This window comes from Carlito syrichta, unplaced genomic scaffold, assembly GCF_000164805.1.
Source record: "Carlito syrichta isolate Samal-C Ts95f unplaced genomic scaffold, Tarsius_syrichta-2.0.1 Scaffold310619, whole genome shotgun sequence".
NCBI classification, from domain to species: Eukaryota; Metazoa; Chordata; class Mammalia; order Primates; family Tarsiidae; genus Carlito; species Carlito syrichta.
In genome coordinates, this window is record NW_007254715.1 from 306,239 (window position 1) to 328,654 (window position 22,416).

Consider the following 22,416-nt stretch of genomic DNA (forward strand, 5'->3'; position numbering starts at 1 on the left):
ATTCTCTGGCTGTCACTGAAACATAAGAAGGAAATAAAGGTTCAAACGAAATAATTATTACACACAATAAAAAGCACAAGTATTCAATATATAGTCACATATAATTAATACATTATTATGCAGTTATACAAAACACATACAGTGCTATTATAAAACATCTTGGATGGAGGAAAGCTTAAAAGTTCACTTCCAGTATCAGTCATTAAGATCAGTATAAAGTAATATTCTGAACCATGAAAAGATGGCTACAAAATAGTCAAAAATAAATGAATAAACAACCACCAGAGCACAGAACCTCATTATTGTATTAGCTTCATCCAATTCCGTTCCTTCCTTTCAGAGTCAACCTTCTTCAATATCTGTACTCAGTCTCCTTACTCTCATCATTGAATCTCATCTTAAATTATCCACAATCTTTTTTCTACCACCATCACTACACTGAAAGTGCCCTCTTGGTGGCTACCTTGTGTGTAATTTTAAGTTTATAACTTCTCATTCTCCTGGTACTCCACTGCTTGATGTCATTGAATATTGAAGAACTTCTTGAAATTCTCTTTACTTGACTTCTAATATCCTGATCCTTCTAAACCACATTTCTATCTCCCCTACTGCTTCTCTTCTTCATTCACATTCCCCAACCTACTATCTACAGGTCTACACTCTTTCCTTCAAGAATTACATCTGCTTCTAGAGATTCAAAAATAATCTCTATGAGGAATATTCTTATCTCCATATCATTATCTCCAACTAAAGTCTCCTGTTCCAAATGATATGTAACATTTCCACTTGAATGTTCCTTTGTTGTCACAAATAATTAACACTCCTTCTCCTGAACTTATTCTCTCCCTCTTCCCTTGTCTTCTCCTTCCAGTTACCTCTTCTTCCTCTTCCTTTTCTCCACCCCTATAATCCCCCAGCCCCCCACATTAGGTCCACACACCCACTAAACCTCAATTTCCCTATTTCTCTTTATGGTGTAACTTGGGAACCTTTTTGACTCCTTCTTCTTCTTTAATCACAATGTCTGCTCAATTATTTCTTTACTATGTTTTCCTAGTTCATTAGATTCCAATTCTGGAATATTGCCAGAGAAGAGAGTCAACAAATTGATTTAAGCTGAAAAGAGTTGTACCCATTGTACTCTGTCCTTCAAATTCACCCATTCATTCATTTATTCACAAATATTTATTATTTATTGAATAGTTACCATATAACTTTCTATCACTGAGATACATCAGTGAAAAATACAAACCAAAAAAAAAAAAAATTCCTGCCTTCTCCTCTTATGTTCTAGAAGGGTAAACAAATATATACAAGATAAATAAGTACATTTTATGGAAAGTCCTATGGAAGAAAAAATAGAGCAGCATAATGAGGACCCAAAGTGGGGAGTTGGTGCTTGCAACTGTAAGAAGGATGGTAAGGAAGGCATCTTTAAGAAGGTAGAATTTAGCCGGGCTGGGTGGCTCAGCCTGTAATCCCACGCCTTTGGGAGGCTGAGGTGAGTGAATTGCCTGAGCCCGCAGGTTCGAGACCTGCCTGTGCAGGCGAGACCTCATCTCTACAATAAATCAAAAAATTAGCTGGGCATGGTAGCACACACCTGTAATTCTGGCTACTTGGAAGACTGAGGTGGAAGGATCGCTGGAGCGCAGCAGGTCGAGGCTGCGGTGGCCGCTCCCGGTATGCAGCAGTCTAAAGTTTAAGACTGATGTATGCAGCAGTCTAAAGTTTAAGAAAGAGACCTAGGGATAGATTTAAATTTGAAAATCAAGTTCTTTAGAAAATATTTAAAGTTATAAGACTGGAGGTGATTTTTAATAGAGTGATTGTATATAGAGCTAAGTCTTAAGGCCTGGGATACCAATATTAAGAAGACAAGTAGATAAAGAGGTACGAGTAAACCAAACTGAGAAGTAGTAACCAGAAATTCAGACGCAAACCAAGAGATGGTAGAGTTCTTGATGCCAAATGAAGAAAGTATATCAAGGAAGAATAGGTAATCAACTCCACTAAATGATGTTAATAGGTCAAAAAGTACATTTTTTCCCTATTTACTCCTATATTGCGAAATTTTCTTATATTAATGGAACATTTTCAAGGGCATAAAGATATGTTGTTAGGTTTTCATTTAAAAAGCTTTTCTTGACCTTCATTTCTTCACTAGCCACTGATTGTTTCTTTGCTTCCCTTTTCAGCAAGACTCCCCCAAAGTGTTTTCAACAATGGGTTCTTTAATTCTTCTTTTCCAATCCACTGACCATGACTTTAGCTCACCACTACACTTAAGCTATCGTTGTCAAATCTCTATGACCTTCACATCATAAGCCTAATAGTTTCAAATGGGAATTTATAGAAGCTCTTTTATTATTTTTGTCAATTTTTATAGTAAAGTAAGAGGTAATACCATCAGCAGAGAACCAGGACAAGGAATAAGTTTGAGGTGATAACATGTATATAAGTAGTTCTCATGAGACAGGAAAAGTGAAGGAGTGATGGAAATATGAAATGACTGCAGGGCAGCATCAGGATTAGATGACAGATTAAAATTCTAAAAACCTCCAAGCACACAATGAGTCTGTACCCATTTTGATCTATCCACCAGTAGTGAACTAAACAATTAAGACTGTAGCATATATGGAAACACAAATGACGAAGTAAAATAGCCAGAGCAATCCTCAGCAAACGAAACAAAGCAGGAGGTATCACATTACCAGACTTCAAACTTTACTATAAAGCTACAATAATCAAAACAGCTTGGTATTGGTACAGGAACAGGCATATAGACCAATGGAACAGAACTGAGATTCCAGAAGCAAAACCTCAATTTCTCAACCAACTCATCATCGACAAAGCCTCCACCACCCACCACTGGGAAGAGGAGAACCGATTCAGTAAATGGTGCTGGGAAAACTGGTTGACCACAAGCAGAAGATTCAAACAAGATCCCTATCTATCCCCATACACAAAAATTAACTCTAAATGGATCAGAGACCTAAATGTAAAACCTCAAACCATAAGAACCTTAGAAAATGCAGGACACACCCTTATGGAAATTGGAACTGGCATCCAATTCCTGAACAAACCCCGAAACACACAGGGCATAAGAGATAAGATAGACAAGTGGGACCTCATTAAACTGACAAGTTTCTGCAAGGCCAAAGAAACCATCAAGAGAGCAGGGAGACAGCCTACAGACTGGGAAAAAGTATTTGCCAACTCCAGGTCTGACAAAGGCCTAACATCTTGGATCTACAAGGAACTCAAATGTATTAAAAAGAAAAAAACAAACAACCCCATTACAAAGCGGAAAAGATATGAACAGACACGTCTCAAAAGAAGACATCCGAGCGGCCAACAGACACATGAAGAAATGTTCAACCTCACTAATCATAAAGGAGATGCAAATTAAAACTACACTGAGATACCACCTAACTCCAGTCAGAATGGCAATTATCAATAGCTCAAAAAATAACAGATGCTGGAGAGGATGTGGTGAAAAGGGAACACTTCTACACTGCTGGTGGAAGTGTAAACTAGTGCAGCCTCTGTGGAAGGCAGTGTGGTGATTCCTAAAAGCTCTAAATATCGACCTCCCATATGACCTCGCAATCCCCCTACTGGGAATATACCCTGAAGAACTCAAATCACTCTATAAAAAAGATACCTGCACACATATGTTTATCACAGCATTGCTCACAATAGCAAAAACCTGGAACCAACCATGCTGTCCAACAAAAGAAGACAAGATTTAAAAAAATGTGGTACACATACACGATGGAATACTACACAGTCACACAAAAAAAACAAAATACGAATTTCACAGCAACCTGGATGCAACTAGAGTTTATAATACTGAGTGATCTCTCACAGAAACAAAGATCTGAGTATCACATGTTCTCACTCATAAGTGGACCTTGAACATCTATCGTAATACTAGAAGAAAAAGATTGACAGTGGTGGGAAACTATGGGGGGGGCAGGAAGAGGAAGGGAGGTGGGATTAACAGTAGTAAATATCTGTCTGGGGACAGGGAGACACCCCTTATCAACAAGGGTGCCTGAACTTTGCATATTTGTATACCTAACCTTTAACTGTACCCCACAATTTTAAAATAAAAAAAATGTTTAAAAAAAAAACTGCAGCAAAGCCCATATACAGATCAACTTTAAATCATTTGATACTATGTCTTATTTCTTTCTTACTGCCCATGCCCATTCTAGAGGTCTGACTAAACCAGCAGTGCTCATTTTTTGGGAGGTAAATATTATTTGCTTCTATCTCTTTTACTCTTTTATACAAATCATCTGTCATACAATATAAACATTTTAAGACACATGAAAAGCAATAAAATGTGGCCCATTGCAAAGAGAGAAAAGAGTCAAGAGGAGATGAAAATAGGGATCTGAAAATATCTAAGAGAAAAATGCTAAATGATATAGTGGAAATAGTGAACAACATACATAAATAGATGGGGACATTTTAGCAGAAATAGGAAATCTACAAAAAAGTAGACAAATAGAAATATTGGAAATTAAAAGTATGATTTAGAAATATAGAATTTTCTAGATGGGTTGATGAGCACCCTAGGCATGACAGAGAAAATATTAAGTGCATTTGAGACCAGTCAATAGAGAGCACCAAAAAAGAGTATGAAAAACAAAAACAAACAAACAAAAGAGTATCCAAAGTCTGTGGGACAATATCTAGTTCTCTTACATAAGCATAATCAGAATCCTAGAAAAAAGAAAAAGGAAAGAAAAGTATGACAATATAACTATCAAGAACTTTTGAAAGTATTTAAAACAGTAACTTACAGATCCAAGAGTCTCAAAGAGGATAAATACAATGAAAATCAAGCCTAGGCATGTCATGGTCAAACTGATAATATGAAAGATTCAAAAGGAAATCTTAGAAAGTATCAAAAGGAAAACAGCATACAGCATACAAGGGAGAAATGTATAAATGATGATGACCTCTCCCAAAACAACGAAGGCAAGAAGACAATAAAACAAAATATTTAAAGTTATAAAATAAATAATAACGATAATCAATGAAGAATTATAATCGATGTAGAATTCTATAGCCAATGAAAATATCCTTCAGAAGTAAAAATTAAAGACATTTTCACAAAAGCTGAGAGAATTTGTGACAGCAGACTTAACTATAAACAATCGAAAAGGAAGTTTTGAGAAGAAATAATACCAGGTGGAACTCAGAATTTATAGGAACAATGAAGAGTACCAGAAAGGGCTAATCTTCAAATGAGAAATTACTTTGTGAGGTTTACAGAGAAAAAAACAGCATTCTCAAATATCTATTATGTCATTACTCTAAATTGAAATGCTTTTTCTACCTCACTCTAGGCAAGTTTTGATTTTGAGCCAAAAAGTTAAGTATAGTCATGACCATTATTTAAAAATACTTATGTATCACAAAACTGGTAAAATTAAACAATATCTAAGTTAATAATAATAATATTTATGGAATACCTAACATGAATCAAATGTACATTATTTATAAGCTTTACAATCACCCTGAAAAGTATGTATATAAAACACATTTTACAAATGAGAAAACAAATTAGAAAATTGGATTGAGAAGTTAAATTCTTTGCCAAAGTCACTTGGCTGTTAAGAAGCAGAGTTAGTACTCAGACCCAAATCTGTCTGACTCTAAATCTCATGCCTTGCTTCTCAGGCACTAATTATTATAGCAATAATGATTTGTATGTACAATGAGTTAAATGTTCAATGCAAATTTGTTTTCTCAATCCATGTGCTCAGTATAGAATTTAAATGAATAACATTTTCAAGACTACACTAATTTGGCCTATCGGTGCTACACTTCAGTATCTTCATAGAATAAATCCATTCTGTAAAATGTTTCCACTTATTATTTTGTCCAAAATTTAAAAATACTTTTAAACTTTTTTTTGAGTCAGAGTCTCACTCCATTGCCCAGGCTGGAGTGCAGTGGCACGCTCACAGCCACCCCAGTGTTGACCTGTTGGGTTCAGGCAATCCTTCTGCCTCACCCTTCCAAGTAGCCAGAACTACAGGCGTGCACTACCATACTTTGCTTATTTTTTGATATATTGTAGAGACAAGGTCTCACAAAGTTGCCCAGGCTGGTCTTGAACTCCTGGGTTTAGGCGATCCTCTTGCCTCGGCCTCCCAAAGTGCTGGGATTACAGGCTTGAGCTACCGCGCCTGACCTATTTTTAACTTTTATTATGAAATACTGTAGAGTATTGAAGAAACTGCAATTAATGCAAATATAAATTTGAAAGACAGTTACTTGCAACTCCACTCATGGATATTAACATTATTAACTTTCTGAATACTTTGGCATATGTCCTTCCAGACTTTTAAATAAATATTTATGTTTGTTTATAATAACACATGTTAAATTTAGAGACTGTTACACTACACACTCTTGCTTGTTTTATGCAATAACATATCATGAACTCATTGCCATGTCTTTAAAAAGAGACATACTTCATTTCTCTTAATATTACTCCATTATGGACATGAATTATAATTTATTTAATCGATTCTCTTTTGAAGTTTTTAACTGATTCAATTATTGGCTACTTTAAATAATTCTACAGTGAACAATTTTGTGCATATTTAAACCCTTATCTAATTATATTCTGGAGATAATGTCTTGAAAGTAGAAATCTTGGATTAAATCGCTTTTACATTTTTACTTGTGATAGTTTGCCAGGTTACTCAAACTCTTTCCAACACTAGTATTATCTCTTTTTTTGTTTTAATACCTTGCCATACTAAGTAAAACATGATACTTGTTTGAATTTCAAATTCTCAGTTTATTAGTCAGATGTGTCAATATTTGCCTTTAAATTTTCTGGACATGGTGTCTTGTGAATAAAGTTCTTCAATATGCCAGAATTATAGAAGCACTTGCTTTCATTTTTCTGTACTACCTTATAATTGCATATTTTACATTCAAACTTAAATTCATCAGCAGTTTTTACTTAATATGGTTGTGAGCCATATATTTAACTTCCTTTTTTAGAAATATATAACCATCCAGTCGTCCTGAGAGTATTGTTAGATATTTTTTCTTCAACAATCTGATATCAAGTTTACCTTTAACTAAATCCCTCTATATGTATTCATTTGTTATTCCTATACTCTTCTTCCATTTCATTACCTGGCTTAATTCACTAATTTCTATACTTTATATTTTATTTCTTTTTATTTAATTCCCAAGAAATTCTCTCAGAAAAAGTTTAGCATAATCTCAGCTGAACTAAAATGAAAATGGACTTTCTACCTAGCTGATGTTAGAAAGGTGAGCCCATAGGACACTGGTAAAATTAATACCAGCATTCCAACTCCAGGATCGAGAAAAAGCAGATGCGTTAAGGCATACAAAGTAGAAAACAAAAAAGAAAAGGCAAGTAGGGGTTAGTTTTAGCTGATGATCTTTTTCTTCCCTGGGTATTCACTTTAACAATATTCAACAAATGTTTATCGATTCCTTAATGGCCAATGACCTTTTTTAGCAAAGTACGATACACATTTGAAGAAATTCTCACCTTTAATGGGAAACTAGGACACTGTTGATAATTAGTTCAGAAATAGCTCTGAAAATTTTTGATTTCCAAACTTTACTTCTATAATTTTAAATCCAAAATTTGGAAAGTCATTATAGTTTATGACCAAGATGACATTGGTAACTCCTCATAACTACATACTGCTAATATAAGTCCCCTAGGTTATATGACCAACAGGAAGCACTGAAATAAAATATTTTTTTTAAGATTTCTATACTTGGTTTGATATGGATGGCCTAAGTTTCTACCTGTATATGTAAAAAATCAGCCTGGCCAAATCAGATTATTCCATTGATATGTACATACACATGAGGGTTCAGTAAAAAGCATGCATTTGGTCCATTGATTAATTACCTAGGGGAGGCAAAGTCAAGTTCTGCAGCAACAGAAAGTGTCACTGACAACACATTTTTTTCTAGAGAGTTATACTGGAGATAAGACTCAAAGGAAAAGCTCTGTAGTAGCCCACATGCATGTGGAAAGTTTTTACTTTCTGGGTACAGAAACAGAGAACCAAGTCAAACCTAATCAGAGGAAGGCAGAAAAGATACATCTTGATCTGGTATAGTCCTTCATTTGATATGCCTGTGTTTGAGGCAATGTCTGTTCAAAGCAGAGACAGCCGGCCTGGCACTGCATGAGAGCACCTTTAATTCAGTTCATGGTAATCGCTTGCACAATTACCTCTTTTGAATGAAACCATCTTGGATACGGGCAAAAGTATGGAGGACAGTGACTTAATTTCTTGATTAAAAAAAGGAGCAAGCGGGAGAAAGAAAATGATTTATAATAAGTCCATAGGAACATTCTGTACCTATCTCTTTTCTGATTAGAGAGGTGGCATGGAGCCTGGCTCATTAGGCAGAAGTAATGAGCCAGTCTATATGCCATCTCTAATTAGAGAAAAGATACAGTAGGTACAACTGTAGGTATAAATTGACAGAATAAAGGCAAAAATTATTTAAAATATCCTTTTCCTCCTATAGCTCTCAGATGTCCAGAACATAAAGGAGAAAATTGTAATAGAAACCAAATAATATTTGAAATAAACCCTTTTCCAATTACATTCTAATCAGGATTCAAATTTATTTTTATACAGTTTAAAAATAAATATTATCTTCAGTTCACACTGTCCTTTTGTAAGCATTAATTCAACATTTAGTATACCAAAGTAGAATGAAAGTAAATCATTTTAACCCTGTAATGCATAGTGGACACATTTATGGCAATGTTGAATACTTTGAGCAACATTTGGTGCAATAAAACACTTTTTAGAAGTACTAATGGGGATTAAATATTGAAATAAGTCCTGCAAGATTTAATGTGTTATTTAAAAATTCTGCAGAGTACTTTATAAAATTCTTCAATATACTAATTACTCAAACCAAGATTCTAAATATATAGGTTCCTTAAAATATTGCTTCTTCATATAAGTTTAGTTTGATCTAAGAACATTCACAAATTAAAGTAATAGAGTCTTTTATAGACATTTTTCTTTTAATCCCTACAACAGTCATATGGAAAGATACTGTCATCTCTATCTTTTTATTTCACAATAGGATAACAGATGTTTAAAGAGATTAATAATTGCCACTTATTGCACATTTACTATACATATGCAATATGTTCCACATATACATTTATCTTACATAATTCTTATAATATCTTTATGAATTATGTATTAAAGCACTATTTATAAGATTATAGACCAGAGTCTAAAAAGAGTCAATGTTTTTGATCAAAGAAACACAACTGGATTAGACTCAATTCCAGGTTTGTTTGACACTGGACCTTAGAAATTTAACTGTGGTATTTTGCATGTATTCTGAATATCAAAAATATATGCCTTCTTTCTTTAAACTAAACATGAGTTTAAATAACTCAGGTCATAGAGGAAAAAATAAATAAAATTTTATATTATTTCAAAATAATTATAATAACATCATAAACTATCTATGGGACAATTCTAAAGCCATGTCCATTTCTAAGCATTTATTACAAAAAGATTTGAGCTCCTGTTTTGTACAAAATAGAGGATTATATAACTATTAGAATTAATAATGGTTTTGGCAAGGTTATAGTTTACATCTATATGTAACATAGGTTAATAGAAAGACTGACTGTATTTTATATAATAGTAACAAAATTAGAAGATGAAGTCCAAAACAATACTAGGTATAGTTGGTTGAAAAATAACCAATGGGGCAAAAAGCCAGAATACTGACAACATCAAATGCTGGTGAGGATGTGAAGCAATAGAAACTCTCATTCATTGCTGATGTGAATGCAATATGGTTCAACCACTTCGGAAGGCAATTTGAAATTTCTTACAAAATTAAAGATATCCTCCCATATAATGCAGTAATTGCATTCCTTGGTATTTACTCAAATGAGCTGAAAACATGTTCATGCCGAAATCTGCACACCAATGTTTACAACAGCTTTATTTATAACTAACAAAACTTGGAAGCAACCAAGATGTCCTTTAAGCAGGTGAATGAATAAATAAACTACGTGACATCAGACAATAGAAAATTATTTATTACTAAGAAGAAATGAGCTACCAAGTAATGAAAAGATATAGAGGAACATCAAATGTATATTCCTCAGTGAAAGAAGCCAATCTGAGAAGGCTTACAGGCTGTACAAATCCAACTATAAGACATTCCGGAAAAGGAAAAAGTATAGAGACTGTAAAAAGATCAGTGGTTGCCAGCGGGCAAGGTGGAAAGAGAGATGAATAGGAGGAGCACAGAGGACTTTTAGGGCAGCGAAACTACTCTGTATGGTGCTAGAATGGTAGATACATGTCATTGTACAACACCTAGAGTGAACACTAATTTAAACTATGAACTTTGGATGATAATGATGAGTCAATATGGGTTCATCAGTTATAACAAATGTACTACTCTGATGAGGGATATTGAGAATGGGAGAGGTTGTGCATGTGTGGGAGCAGAGAGTATGTGGGAATTCTCTACTTTTCACTCAATTTTTCTGTGACCTTAAAAATGCTCTAAAAATAAAATCTATTAAAAAAACAAATATGTAGGAATACATCTAACAAATATAAAGGAGATTTCCATACAGAAAACTCAGCTGGGAGAAACTAAAAAATATATTATATTCATGAGTTGGAACTCTTAATATTGTTTAGATGTCCAATATCCTAAAATTGATTTAGTAATTTAAGTCCCAGCAGAATTTTTGTGAAAAATTGAAAATTGTTTCTAAAATTCCTATAACAGCCCAGACAATCTTGAAATTAAAAAAAAAAAAGGTTGGAGAACATACACTGGTAGATAATAAAACTTCTATGAAGCTACAGTATTTATTTTTATTTGTTTTTTTATTTAATCAATATTTTTATTATGATGTTGTGGGGTACAGTTAAGGGTTAGGTATACAAATACGTTTCATTCAGGCACCCTGTTGATAAGAGGTGTTTCCCCATCCCCAGGCAGATATTTGCTACCATTGATCCCATCTCCCTCACCCCCATAGTTTCCCACTACTGTCAGTCATTTTCTTATAGTATTACATTGGATGTTCAAGGTCCGTTATATGAGTGAGAACATTATTATAGACTCTAGTTCTATCCAGGTTGCTGCGAAATTCATGACTTTGTTCTTTTTTTGTGGCTGCGTAGTATTCCATCGTGTATATGTACCACATTTTTTTAATCCAGTCCTCTTTTGATGGGCAGCATGGTTGCTTCCAGGTTCTTGCTATTGTGAACAATGCTGTGATAAACATATGTGTGCAGGTATCTTTTTTATAGAGTGATTTGAATTCTTCAGGATATATTACCAGTAGGGGGATCGTGGGGTCATATGGGAGGTTGATATTTAGAAGCTACAGTATTTAAAACTGAATATTTTGATCCAAGTAAAGATAGATTATTGAAACAGAATAGAAAGTTCAAAGCAAACCTATCTTCACATATGCAGATATTTATGATAAAGTTACCATTATAGGTGGTAGAAATGATGAATAGTTTAAAGAAAATGTTTCTGGGTTAAATATATATTCAGGTGGAAAAAAGTGAATCTTGACTTACATATAAAAATCTATTCCAGATAGAATATAAACATAATTTGGAAAAGTAAAATAATCAAGTTTCCAGAATTAAGTGTAGAAGAATATCTTCACTGGGATTTGAAAAGGTATTCTAAATGGAACAGCAAAAGTATTAAGTATAAAATAAAAATCAATAAACTGAGCTTCTTACTATTAAGAAGTTTTGCTTATCAAAGAATACCATCAAGAGAATGAGACTATAAGCCATAGCCCTTCATATATTGTGACACTTGCCATCATATATCTGTCAAGTTACTCTTATTCACAATATTGAATACAAACTACCAATTAAAGAATACAAACTACCAATTAAAATTGGCCAAAAACTTCAACAAGTACTTCATAAACAAGCATATCCACATAGCAAATAAAGACATGAAAAGATTCTCTATATCATTAATCATGAGGAATAGCAAACAGCACACCCACTAGAATGGCAGACACCATTAACATTGTCGGTAAGGATGTAGAACAACTGGAATTCTCAAATATTTCTGGTTGGAACATCCACGTTGGGAAACTATTTAGAATTGTTCCCCAAAGCTAAAGATATAACTACATAAAACATGGATAAATCACACAGGCATAAGTCTAAGCAAAAGAAACACAAAAGAGTACTTACTGTACGTTTTTGTTATTGTTGTTGTTGTTGCTTTGTTGTTTTTTTTTTGAGTTGGAGTCTCACTCTGTCGCCCAGACTGGAGTGCAGTGGCCGCTCCCGGCCACCACAGCCTTGACCTGCTGGGCTCCGGTGATCCTTCCGCCTCAGGCTTCCAAGTAGCCGGAATTACAGGCATGCGCTACCAGGTCCGGCTGATTTTTTGATTTATTGTAGAGATGAGGTCTCGCTGCCCAGGCGGGTCTCGAACCCGCGGGCTCAGGCAATCCACTCACCTCAGCCTCCCAAAGGCACGGGATTACAGGCTGAGCCACCAAGCCCGGCTACTGTATGATTTTATTTATATGATAGTTCAAGACTAGGAAACACTAGTTTATGGTTATTGAAGTCTACACTGACACTATACTTTGTTTACCTTTAGAGTAGGTATTTGTTAGGAGACACTCTTTGAAATACTGGAAATGTTCTATAACTCTTTCTAGATCTGAGTCAAACAGGTGTATATAAATATTAAAAACTTATCAAGCTATACCTTTAATATTTATACACTATCTTGAATGCACATCTTTCTTTGATTAATCTTTAAAGTAATATTTTTAAATGTCTGTAACATAAAGTTAGCCAGCCAACTAAAAACTGGAGAAAACACACACGACATAATATTCTTAACATTAATGAGTTTTACAAATAAATAAAGAATTACAGAGTATAAATATGGACACATAATGTGAATAAGGAGTTCACAAATGAAATGCAAATGATCAAGACATATGTGGAAAGTAACTCGAACCCATTAATGGGCAAATAATTCTAAGTCAGCATCCAACAATATTTTTCACTTAGAGGAATGGCAAGGGTGAAAAAAATGGATAATGTGTAAGGTTAGTTAATGCTTAAGGAAACAAGTACTTGACTATATTTTTAAATAAGGTTATAAATTTTCACGACCTTTCTGGAGCTACTATGTTGTTATGCATTAATCTTTGTAATATGTATTAAAATATAAAATGATCATATACTTCAATCCAGCCATTCAATGTCTATGGATTTATCTTTGGGAAATAATTATAATAACATTAATAATATCTGTTTACCTATATAGTTTAGTATATACAAGGCACGGTGCCTAGCACTTAATTCACTCAATGAATAAATATTGAGCATCTATTACATGACACATGCTTGAAAACAGTAATGCTTAATATGACATTGCCTCATTTGATTCTCACATTGGCACTGTAGGATATCAATATCAGTATCATCATTATCTTAAAGTTGGGGTGACTACAGTTTAGGGACATTAAACAGTTTTGCCAGGTCATATAGCTAGTAAGTGGGGAGATGGAATTTGAACTCAGGCAGGACAGCACCAAAGTATAGGGTCTTAAGGAACTGTGCAAACAGATAACTGCTCAAAAAGATATGTATGGATGTATGTGTATAGCTGTGTGTTTACAAGTAGATTGAGAGATGACAGATAAAAATAGAAATATAGATGTAGCTACAGATGTATAGATATATGGTATTTTCTATCAAATAACTGCTAATAATATCAAAATACTAGAAAACCTAATCTAAATGTTCATTGTAGAAGCTCATTTGAAAAATATGTATTACAACCATAAAATTGTACACAACGCAGTCATTTTAAATAAGAAGGTATATCAAGATGAGAACTTATATTGACATAAAATGTTGTTTAAAACATTCGAAGAAGTATTTATTTTTAGAGAGCTTAGTGAAAGCATATGTATTGTAATTTTATTTTTAGAAAAATATATTTATAACTATATCACTAGCTAAAATTGTACTAAAAATCTGGACAAGTATAAAAAATTTAAATTATATCTATCTCTGAAGATAGAAAGATGGAAAATACTTTCTGTTTTACAGAGTTCCATATTGTTTAAATTTTTCATATAATAAGCATGCATTATACAATAATATAAAATAATATTTTCATTTAAAGTGTAGGCATTTAAAAACCATTGTGCTAGATATTTCAAAAAAGATTATTCTAATTTTCAAGTTGTTTTTTAAAAAATATATTGTGTATGTTATCTTCTTAAACTCCGTGGCCCATTTTTAGTGTGGGGAACTACTAATATAAATATCATAGTCCAGTTTATTACATGTTAATATTATTTATCAGTTTCTAATACTCTATAGCCCTACTTTAACAATGTTCTACATTAAAATCCAAACCCTCCAAAAAAGAGAAAATATAGTTTGTCAAATATTGATCTTACTTTTAAAATTGATCAGAATAGAGAAGTTTTCATTTTAATGCTTCCTATATGTACTGGGTTGAAGAGTGGACCCCAAAAGATATATCAACCTGGAACCTGTGACTTTGACTTTAATTTGGGAAAAAGGAATTTGCAGGTGTCATCAAGTTAAGGATCTCAAAATGAGATCATCTTGGATAAGGGTGAGTCCTAAATCCAATGACAAGTGTTCTTATGAGTGAAGAAAAGGAGAAAAGATTTAGAGGAGAAGGATATGTAGAGACAGAGGCAAAGATTGGAATTACAAAGCTGCAAATCAAGCAGCACCAAAGATTTCCAGCAGCCACCAGAATGAGAGAGGCATGAAATGGATTCTCTGCTGAACCCTTAATTTCAGACTTCCAGCCTCCAAACCTGTGAGAGAATAAATTTCTATTGCATTAATCTGCCACCCAGTTGGTGGTAATTTGTTACAACAGTCCTGGGAAATGAATACACCTTGGTATTTTAAAATATTATTTGTTTGATGCATTTTTTAGGAATAATGTAATTGGATGAAATAAATAACATTCTGAAGTCAGAAGCTTACCATTTAAACTCTGTCCTATTTGCATAGTACCAGAGGCAAAATCTGTAACTGAACCACTTAGAGTTCTTGCATCAAAAGCTGTGTGGTCCTTCTCCAAACCATTGATAAAGAAGCTGATTTCTGTCTGATGCACCTGCAAGAAATTATCACCATATTACTTTAAATGCATATATTATTATTTTATAACAACATTTCAGCAGTCTTTTACAAGTTACTTTCATGATTTTCTACTTTGTTCAGTTGGAAGTACTAAAAAATTTTATTTGATTTACTAGTACAATAACATCTCTGTGTGTTTACAGATCTAGATATAAGCCTACATATTGTCATTTTGTGCTTGATGCAGGTGAAATTAAGTTAAGGAACTCAAGATGAGCTCAACTTGGATGATACCTATCTTTAAAGGTATACATAATAGTTTATTCTATACATGTAACATACCTTTATAAATTTTTTTGCGGATATGTTGTTTCTCTAAATACTAATTCAATCTGTTATGGCTATATTTGGAAATAAAATAGAAATAAACACAATAGGAAGAAACAATCAACATCAGATATATGAAAAGTCTATTGCATATGGATATAAATGAATTTTAAGTTAATATATAAAATACTTTTTGTAAATATTTACTTTCTTAGGTGTTGGTATTCAGATGGCCATTTTCAGATACACTTTCAAAATTATAGGATAACAAAAGTTTGCCAATCATATTCTAGACTAATCAGTCAAGCAGTCTAATCATTGTCTACATTAGAGGTTAGCAAACCTTTTCTATAAATGACCAGAGAATCCTTTTCTTTGCAAGTCAAATGATTTGGTTTTGTCAGTCAAATGGACTTTGTCACAACTGCTCAACTCTGATACTCAAAGGCAAAAGCAGTCATAGACGATATATAAACAAATGAGCATGGCTGTGTCCAAATAAATCTTTGCTTCCAAAAACAGGTGGTCAGTCAGATTTGACCCATAGGTTGGAGTTTGACAGTCCTTAGATTGCACCATAAAAAGTTACAGAATTTGTGTTCATGTGAGTCCTGAATAGACAATCCAATCAAACTTTTATGCAGAACACCTTATAGATAGTCTCTGCACAAAAATCATTGAAGATTACTTATATTTCTGAATAAACTAATCATCTGTTTGACATCCATTTTAGTCTCTACAAACAGTCCTTCTGTTCAAATGCGTTTAGCTTAAATGTAAAAGGAACCATCAGTACTCTATTAGTAAAGGAGCTGAAAGGAGAAACAAAAGACTCAGGAGAGGTGAAGGAGTTGCAGGGGGAGGAGAGAGAGACTCAAACAAGTGAAATGTTGGATGCCAACATTTTAATAAAGAATATATCAAACCATTCCAAATGCCATTCTACTATGGACTTTGAGTGACAGTGATGTATCAATGTAGGCTTACCAATTGTAGCAAATGTACCTCTCTGATGCAGAGTTTTGATAGTGGGGAAGGTGTGGGAAAGGCTGCAGGTATGTGGGGGTAGGGAATGAATGGGAAATCTCTGTATCCTCTACTCAATTTTGCTGTGAGCCTAAAACTAGTCTAAAAACAAATTGCATTTGTAAATGCTTTTCTGTTTAAAAAAAACCTTGCAATTATTGTTGAAAATATACATTCATTCGCAACATCTTTAAATCATTATGTGAATTACTGTCTTAAAAACCTTTTTTAAAAACCCTCCTCTTAAAAAACAATAAATAAATAATAAGACAAAACAAAAAAACCTGGAATTTAACATTATAATTATTTGGTAATACAAATTCATCAAAAAGTTCACCAATATAGCTTTTCACCATTCTAAACAACCTGATTTCATTTAAACCACATTCTTTCTTAAATCCACAGACCCAGTGCTACATTTGATTTAATTTTAAAACAAAGCTTTAATAGAATTAAAATTATACACCAACTCCTTGCAATCCTGGATAAATTCTTCTTTACTGGGTAGTAGGGCTGCATTTTTTTTTTTTTTTTTGCATCCCATTTTTTACAGCCTGTTACTGTCATTTGCTGTTTGACTGTTATCATTATAAAAGATACAGGCTTCTCTACTTTGTTATTTGTAGCATTATCTCATGTTTTACAACATCTTTGCGCAACATGCAGGCACATGAAATATAACTAGTGAAAAGTTCTCGGTGGTATTAATGCATAAAAAAGAATGTGGTTCCATCTCTACTGTCTTTCCCCAGCCAAAAGCTGATGAACAGCCAATTTTCCTTTATCACATTAGCACAGCCATGAGGGAAACACATTTGTTCTAGTCAGCTACACTAAAGATACTATTACCAATCTAACATATACATGTTTTATATCAGCAGTATTCTCAGAGCATGAGAGAGCCAACAATATATTAACACTAGCATGACAGTTTATTTAAGAAAAGAAAATTGTCTCTGTAGAGGGACAGAAGTTAGAAATGTATGGCTAAAGCTCAGTGTCACTGGTCTAATAAAGGTCATAATTCTTAGACTTTCTTTATAGCAGGTAACACTCCTGTGACAGTTCTGTCATATCATTCAAATAAAAATGTTGTCTTTTACAAGTTTAAGTGCACCTTTATTTTGAGTCAGATAGAAAGCATGCTTTTGATTTTCTGTATTCACTGTATTATATCTGTTGTCAAGAGTTCAGGACCTTTTTCTTTTTTTAATCAACTCATCACATATTTGCTTAGTAGAAGAATTCAGTGTTCCTTGCAGTGAATTCCAGAAGGATATTTTCACTTTGTTGGTACTTAAAAAATGATTAATGATGATCCCATGCTACTCTCTTCCATTGCCCCCTCCCCTACCAACCACCTTTCTATAAATAAGATTAAATCTTCTTTGATTTTCTGCACCATGTTTTATGTTCCCTGATTCTCTAAACTATTTTACAATTCTGATCTGGGGTCCCATCACACTGAAACTGTGAAGACTGAGGTGGCTTTCTGCAATAGCTCATTCTGATGATCCCCTTGCCAGTTATTTAGGGGAATACATACAATGGAATTTCTGATTTGTGAAAAGAAAGCCTTCTGCTAGAGTAAACATCCCACCTATCTCATTCTCTAGCCCTATGAAGATTAGAGTAGCTTGTGCATGTTTATTGGTGTGCCATAAATGAATGCATCCATTGGCTGCTGCAGAAAAGCCTTTAAATCCCTCTCATAAGAGATCCAAAAACACTTTAGAAAGAAGATATAGAGGAGTAGGTCATTGTCAAACCTTCATTCTCTTGGAGTTTCATATTTTATTTAAACCACTTACATAGTCACATTTGTGTCCCTTAGATAGGTTGTACTCATCCCTTTGACTGCAAGAGTATACAAGACACTTTTAAAGTATAGTTTCTGACACTATCCTCCCATTTTCATACCTGACTAGTGGGGAGTATAACTCGAAAGTCCAGAAAGCCACACAGTAACTGAACAACTATCAAGGGAAAAATATAATTAAGTCAACTTAGACTATAGTAATATTCTACAATCACCTGTTCCATTGAAATGCCAGATCTTTGTTGCTATTCTCCTCCTACTGGCCACCAACCACCAAAAGAAATGACTGACTCTGACTGGGAAATAAATAGGCAGAGTAATATGATGACTTTCTTATGGACAAATGATTTTCCCATTACCTATAATCTTCTAATTTAAATTTCACTCATAAAACATAAACTAGTACCCAGAGTGGCCCTATGAGCTGTATCAAGAAAAGTAAGTCATGATCCTTTCTCTCAAGAAGCTGTGTAGACAACAACAGAATAATTTTAATATACTAGATAATATTTGAATCATTATAAATGATGATGGTTTTTTGTGTAAATACTGAATTTAATGCAATCCCTGAAATGTATTTTTTCAAGGAGTTGCTCTAAGAAATTATGTCTTAATGTGTTAGTATGTGTGGTGTATAATATATTTTTGGACCTTCTCAGTGGGACTTGACTTCCCAGAACCAACTTACAAGCTTCCCAAAATACCAGTTTTATTAATTTGATGAATCTCATTCTCAAGTGAAATCAGTTTGTGCATTCTGATAACATCTTTTTAATAGATTAACATGAAGCAATTTGGCAACATAGCTTAAATTCAAGTTCATCTTAAAAGATGATGATGGACAATACAAATGTAAAGAACATCATTTTGAATGCTAAGAAATTCAAGCAAGAAACAAAATCACTGTGATATGAATCAGAAGAGAAAACTTTATGGAGGAGAAAAGTCTTAGACTTTCTGAAATAGAAATTGCCCTGAAATAGAAATTTCTATTTCTAAGTGAACGAGGATTTGCATAAAAGATTCCACTATTGCATCTATAATTTTTAAGTAAAAGTAAGGCAATGTATCCTGAAAACTCTATAAGTTTATTTTAAAATATCACATGTATATTATATGCTCCCCTACCTAAGAACACGTGGAATCCTCACACATCCCATCCAATTGCTCACTATCCTAAAGCTAAGGTCTTCTGAGTTTTTTCTTCATCTCATCCAATTTTATTTCTAACCTTCACCAACAGCCAATCTCCAATCTAATCAGTAGGGCTTTCCTACTATCTAATTGGTAAGGTCTCCTAGCTGTCTGATGATTACACAATATTTACTCCCATCTCCATGATTCATTCTAGCTATTTTCATATGGGGCTTTGCCTAAATTTTTAGTATTTTTTCAAACATATATCTCAAGTCCTATATTTTCTAATAGTCCCTTGTCATCTACTTCAGCATTATAAAAGTAGTTAACACGCATTTAAAAATTATGTCAGGCATTATTCAAAGTTTTTATGTATATTCGTTTACTTTATCTTTATAGAAACTAAAGGCAGGTTTGCTATTATCTCTTTTCTAAATGATGAAACCAAAGCACAGAGAATTGAAAACAAAAATTATTCAAGGTCATACCGAAGGCTGACTGCTTTCAGAGCCAGTTTTAAATAGCTAATTTTAATTAGTTAGTTATATTTGAAGCAATAGTCATTTAATTTATTGGATCCATCCATCTCTTCTTCTATCACTCTACTCAGTGATGATTCAGGCTCCATGTCAACACCTCCCACAATGAGAAGAGTAACATTCCCTGCCTGGTATAACCACTTGACATGTGCCCAACATTGTGCTAAATATTTTTCTATATCTTCTCACTGACTTATCAGATTGCCCCTTCAGTGTTATGATACCCACAGTACAAATGAGGATATTGAGGCTTAAGAGTTCTAGGATTCTGCCTGTCCAGACTTTGAAAACCCTCCCAACTTTGACAACTTTTACTATTATTAAATAATTATAATAAATGCTTGAACTGAAAGTTATCTCCTCATAACTTCATCAGTCACAAAGCTGCTAAGTTTTCCATGTGAGAGATCACATAAATGTAAAGCAAGATGTCATTCTTCTCCTAAGTCTTCCTCAGGATAAATGTGTGTTCGTTTCTGTAATGTTCTAAATATGACACAGTTTTTAGTCTTTCTCTTCTTAAAATATGGCTCCAGAAATACTACAATCTCTAGATATGGTCTGACCTGTCACATGGGTACAGGATTTTCAACCAAATACAACTTGTAACTACATGCTGGATTTTTAGCAATGATATCATGCAGCTAAAACTGATAAACTGGGCTGACTGTTCACTAAAATAATGTCTGTTTTTTAATATTTACATCACTGTTAAATTGTGTCTACCCCATCCTGTATGTATGCAGTTGACTTTGTGGAACCACAGACAGGAATTTATATTTATCCATGTTATATTTCATCTTGTTAGAGTCAGCCCATTGCTCAGAGCTGTCAAAATCTTTTTGGATGTTATGTCTGTCATCCAATGCATTTTCCAACCCTCTAAGATTTATATCATTTGCAAATTTGATGAGCATGCCTTACATGTTGGACAGAAGCTCAAAAAATACTGATTGATTGACTAATTGATACCCCCAAAATAAAATTACCAACACAATCTAGATGTTACAATTCTAAGCAATATAGAAAAGGAACCGTTTTTAACATAAAATATGTTATATGATGACTTTTCACATACTTTTCAGAGTAGTCCTGTTTAGTGATATGGGTTTTTATATAATTATAAGTAAATACTCTAGTCTATTAAATATTCTTCATTAAGCAATATTTATACAAACACTATGAATAAAGACTAGAGGTAATTATTAAGGGAAGGTTGCTTTAGCAGAAATTAATCACAAATGTTTGGAATGAACATGCATACCCACTACTAGTTCTGCTTAGATCTTCATTCATTTTGACCATATGAAAGATGTAGTAGGAAAGTGAATTCATACACAAATATGCTCCTCAAAGGTTTTTCTTTGGTTTTGTTTCTGTTTTGCATTTTCCATGAACTCTTAGGCTTTTAGTTGAACACTTTCTCCTTTCCTCTGTTCCTTTCTCTCCTGTCTCACCTCCCACCCTTTACCCACCACCTATATGCACACTCACTTTCATTTTTCCCTCTCGTAGTAACTCAGACAAGCCAGGTCTTTGAAGTGATCTACAGCAAAAGCCTGTGTATTACATTTACACCCTGGGTATGATGCTTTGGATTTGCTGTTCACCCCTTAATATCTATTAAAGCTCTCCATATTCTACAACCTCCCACAGACAAGCCCCCAACTTAATTGATCTCTAAAAACTTAACATGAAAGTGCAAATGGTTTTTTTGTTGTTGTTGTCCTATCTTGACTGGATGTAAAACTCTTCTGGCTACTTCCTCCCAAATGATTAAATTACTCTCTTTCTCTACTTTAAAGAAAGTTATTAATTTGCACATATATGTGATGAGAAAAATCTGCTGACAGTCTGACTTATTATTGATTTTCTAAGGAACAGGGAGAGAATCAGTTCATTTTCTATAGATAATGCCTAGAGATGTGTCATACACATTTAAGAATGCCTTTGGTATACAGTTGATCATAATAGTCTATACCCTTAATTATCCTGATACATCATTGGTGCCTTTTGATTTTATTCCTAGAACAGACAATTCCAAAAGATTATCAGAATTAGCTATAAAATACCTTAGTAAACCTTTTCGGTATTTTATATCCCTATGACACAGGGGGGTGTTTATTTGTTATAACTACAATTTCTTCTCCTTAAAAGTCAGTTTCTTATTTTGCCTTTCATATTAATAAAGAAAACTGCTCATTATACCCTTCACTAAAAAACAGTCAATATTTTTGGAAATGGTCCTGTTGTTTAAAAGTTGAATGAGCACATTATGACATGCTAAGTGTGACGCTACACATAACAGATATATAAAACACACAACTTGTCTTCAAGGAATTGTAATCTACAATGGAAATAGGCATAT

The 22,416-nt window shown here is 33.5% G+C and overlaps 1 protein-coding gene across 1 annotated transcript in view; it reads right to left on the reverse strand.

Annotated features, from left to right (window-relative positions):
• The window catches only part of LOC103270873 (usherin-like), a 248,790-nt gene that overhangs the window by 176,143 nt on the left and 50,231 nt on the right, over nt 1-22,416 (reverse strand). Inside the window, exon 4 of the mRNA XM_008068382.1 lies at nt 15,102-15,234. Coding sequence (XP_008066573.1) covers nt 15,102-15,234 — 133 coding nt within the window. The remainder of the gene's footprint in view (nt 1-15,101; nt 15,235-22,416) is intronic.